This window comes from the organism of the source record quoted next, unplaced genomic scaffold, assembly GCF_019419815.1.
Source record: "Pyrus x bretschneideri cultivar Hongxiangsu unplaced genomic scaffold, Pyrus_bretschneideri_v1 Contig9, whole genome shotgun sequence".
Lineage (NCBI taxonomy): Eukaryota > Viridiplantae > Streptophyta > Magnoliopsida > Rosales > Rosaceae > Pyrus > Pyrus x bretschneideri.
The window spans coordinates 8902947-8907156 of NW_025999831.1; the positions used below are offsets into that span (position 1 = coordinate 8902947).

General features: G+C 33.4%; 1 protein-coding gene across 1 annotated transcript; it reads right to left on the reverse strand.

Moving 5' to 3' along the window:
- Positions 1-1086: 1086 nt before the first annotated feature.
- On the reverse strand, positions 1087-2998 carry LOC103942404 (transcription factor bHLH106-like). The gene is made up of 2 exons (XM_009352589.3): positions 2492-2998; positions 1087-1809 (listed from the first exon to the last, which is right to left on the reverse strand). Exons 1-2 carry the CDS (start codon positions 2786-2788, stop codon positions 1384-1386), a joined length of 723 nt encoding a protein of 240 aa, XP_009350864.2. The 5' UTR covers positions 2789-2998; the 3' UTR covers positions 1087-1383.
- Between the last annotated feature and the right edge of the window lie 1212 nt (positions 2999-4210).

Consider the following 4210-nt stretch of genomic DNA (forward strand, 5'->3'; position numbering starts at 1 on the left):
GTGTTTTAGAGTTTAAAATTGAGTAGATTAGCATCCTTCCAAATCCCCGGCCTAGAACGAACCCTACTTATCCATACTACAATTGTCAAAAAGAGGGACCCTACTTATCCATACTACAATTGTCAAAAAGAGGGTTTAATTTGTATGGTATTATATATCACATCAAGAAGGGAAAGAGAGAGAGGAGAGGCGGAAGGAAGGAACTGAGAAGAGTGAGGAGTGAAGATTGACAAGAGAGAGAGAGAGTGGTATTTTTTTTTTTGGTCTAGAGAGAGAGTGGTATTCTTTTTTTATTTAAAACAAAAGGCACGAAAATATTATTGTGTTAGTTTGAAATTAATAAACAATCTTATTATTGTGGAAGGGAATTGTTATTAGCATTCCAAAAATCTCATTCTACACTTCTCACAAGTATATTTTTCTTTCTAATTATAGAAAATTTGGAGTGCCAAATGATATTTTTTGAGTGCTAATAACAATTTCCTTGTGGAATAGGAAAAAGTATATATGTAGAGGACACCAAGAACATAATTTTTATTTAAATATATTAAATTAGAGGGCACCAATACTGTTATCGTGTCTTTGTAAATTAATATTAAATTTTCATTTTTGACATTAAAGGGACACGTGAAAGCTGGATGGACATTTGGGCACAAAGTCTCAGCTTTCGTGCCCAATAATGTGTTTGTGTCAACTTTTTTTACATTTGGGCACAATACTTGGTGCCCTTTATAAAATGTGCACTGTTCCACCCTATTAATGTTCAAAGGGACACAAACTCCTCATCTGTGTCCTCAATTTTGTATCCATAGCCCATTTTTCTTGTGGTGGTAATTTCCAATTTTTAGCTTGTAGACTTACATAAGCGTTTATATATCTTACAGAAAGACTTACATGTCACGCATACATTGGTATCATTGTGTTCCATGCCAACAATACAATGATGTGTAAGTTTTTTTTTTTTTTTTTTTTTTTTTTCTACTTAGTATTGTACCATTAACATGGGACGCTACAATAGCAATATACATGTGCATATCAGTTGCTCGCAATAAGCTTTGTATTCAACATTAGGTGCACTAATATCTATCTACTTCATGATCATAAACTCGTCAGATTCTTATAATTCATCAAATATATTTCTGCAAACTTACATGAATACAAATATCACATGCATGCATCGCAAAAACGGTACTTTCAAAATCCAAAACCCTAAATCAACAAATTGAACCCCGTTGATTACTTTCATTTCCCAACGATGTTTCTCATGGGAATTATTTAAACACAAACCCACACAACTAATTCCAAATAATATATATAAGAAAATACATATATAGAATCGTAGCCAAAGTTTATATTGAAATTAGCAATAAGTACTAGTACTAATTATAGGACTAATGTGCGGTCTAATAGGCGTCTTCTTTTCGATCTTTCACTAGAGTTGGAGCGTTCAAGTAATGACTTCAACGCATTCTGCAAGAAGTTGACTGATTCAATCGTGTGATCTTTGTCTGCGGCAACAATAAACACGTTGCGAATTCTTCCCCCAAGTGTGGCAATTTCAGCTTTGATTGTCTTCAAATGGAGGGATTTTAGAATTTCAATTAGGTCAGGTAGGAGGTCGGAGCGGTCCTCGCAGCACAAAGAGGCCTTGAAAACAATTCTTCCATCGTTTGTATAATCATTAGAAGAAAGTACAGTGATTTCATCAGTTTCAGAAGGGAAGGTCTCGAGCTCTGCGATCTCTGACGTTTGTTGTTTCAGCTCTTTCACTCTCTGGACCACCTTGGCCAACAGGGAGGCTTTGTCTGTCTGAAAATTTTGTTTAAAAAAAAAAATAAAGGAGGAAGAAGAAAGATAAGAAACCCTAGTTGAGAAAAGCACAGCAACTTTCCCAGATAAGCATTTACCCTAAAGCCCAGAGTCTGACTACAACACCATATTGATCCCTTTTTCATTTTCAGAAACGGAATGTGCCACCGTACTTACAAAGACCGAACATATCCCAGACTTAGATTCTCATTTGTAATTTGTAAAAGCAATTCATGACAATAAATTCATAGAATTCTTGTTGGCATTGAGTAAGTAAGAATGAATTAATTAATATCTAAATTAATTAGTACAAAAAGAAAAGTGTACATTAAATCAGTGAACGTAAAATCTTTGTTTCCTTGGTCAAAAGTAGCATAAAGTAGGATTCCAGGTCCAGTAGTACTGTCTTTTCTCGCCAACTTTTTTGGTTCTCACCAACAAAACATTAGTCAACAAAGAGAAAAAAATGATTGTGGAAGTGAAAAATGATCGATCTAGCGGCAAAGAAAAGTAAACTAGGAGGCGTCAAAGCTCAAAATTTCAAACTTCAAAGCGAAACCAATAGTAAATTAAACAACAATATTATAACCAGTTAACTTTGCAAAAACAAATTTGATAAATATTACCACAAAAATAAGAACAACAAATTTGATAAAAATCGAGTATGTATATAGATAGGTACCTTGGAATTGCAAGGAAGAAGGCCTCGAAGCTTATCGAGGTGGGAGTTGATTCGCTCTCTCCTTCTTTTCTCGGCCTCCTTGTGATTCTTGAGAGCAGCAAGGGCTCTATCCTGAGGCGAGGCGTCATGTTCAGTACTAACCCCAGACAACTCCAAAGGGTAATAACTATAATTATTAGAAGAAGAGCTGCAAAAGCTCTGCATAGCTGACAACTGATGATCATTATTCACGCTGATTAAGCCGTTTTGGACAAGAAATCGGTAGAGTTCTTGGCTTTGATGATTACCCGGATGCATGTTTGTGTGTGTGAGGAATTAGGGTTCTTTCTTGTGATTCTGATGAGTCTTCTCTCTGACTGGTTTCTGTTGTTGTGTAATTTGGACCAACCAAGTGATAGCTATATAAATGAGTGATGTATATGATATGAGTAGTGCTGAAATGAGTGTTGAAGACTTTCGGTGGTTTACTCTTTTCTCTTTAGGGTTTTTTATATATCCGTGAATTTTGGGGTGCAAATGGGTTCCAATTGATTTCTTTACTTTGTCCTTTATTGGGGAAAAAGTGAACTTCTTATATGATATGAGTGAGGAAAAATGCTAGTTGAGTATTCTATATTTTTCTTAAAATAATACTTGGCTACTCAAAGGATGAGTTGGAATTCTTACTCAAAATTGTTCATTGCCAATTCATAGAACTTTATGTTTATGATCAGAATCGTTTATATTATAAATCACTCTATAAATATCGCCTTTACAAAAAAATCAATTAAAACTGAGGTCATTTAGTCATCGAACTATACAACAACAGATGAACAGAATTTGTAAAAGTATTACAAACTGGTTGCGTATTTGCTGCAATAGACTGAATAAACAACCTTATTTTTAGTTCATTTTTTGCAAAGATGATCTTTATAGAATGATTCATAATATGGACGGCTTTGTTCATTAGCACAAAGCTTTATGATTCGAATACAAAGAGTCTTGAGTAGAAGTTCTTACTCATCCTAAGTAGCCAAGCATTGTTTTTTCTTCTTATCACAAACGACAATACTACTTTAATCTATACTAAAGAGAATATCATATTCATCAAAACAATATCACTTGCAATCCCATATTTTTATTTTTTTCAACATTTGCCACTAAAAAGATAATATAATATTATTAATTAGCACATCGTTGCTTTTTACAAATAATTTGATGTCTATAGCATTCTATATTTTTATTGTATATTGATAAAATTGTCGCAACCCAGCATTCCAGCAAGACCAAGCTTCGCATTTTCAATGTTACAATGTGTACAACATGACCCACCTACTATTTTACCATGTCAATGTTTCATTTCAAATTAATGGTACGCAAAGGAGAAAGGGGGCCAAAAGTCAAGCCATTTTTGTTGTTCGTATATTCTATTCTTTGTAACAATAAATTGCACAATGACATTTCTAGTTTGGAATTCAAATCAGAATCTATATATCCAGCATAAATATCTTGTTTGTTTAATTCGTTTTAAACGTTTGACATAGTTTTGTAAGCAAAGATCGCTCATTTTCTTATGGTCCCTAAAAGAAATCATAGTTTGTCATGTTATTAATTTTTAAACATATAATAAACATATATAGATTTTTGGGTGAGTTCTCCATTTTTTTGAAAAAAAAAATAGAGATTAATTGTAGGATCCACTCCACATTGAACCTTAATGATTCAAACCATTTATTTGTA

What these genes read in the sequence shown, in the direction of transcription:
- LOC103942404 (XM_009352589.3), bottom strand. Translation starts at nt 2,788, where the DNA reads ATGCATCCGGGTAATCATCAAAGCCAAGAACTCTACCGATTTCTTGTC. An exon ending in TTCTTCCTTGCAATTCCAAG is followed by an intron (nt 1,810 to 2,491) that starts GTACCTATCTAT and finishes CAAAATTTTCAG; the next exon opens with ACAGACAAAGCCTCCCTGTT.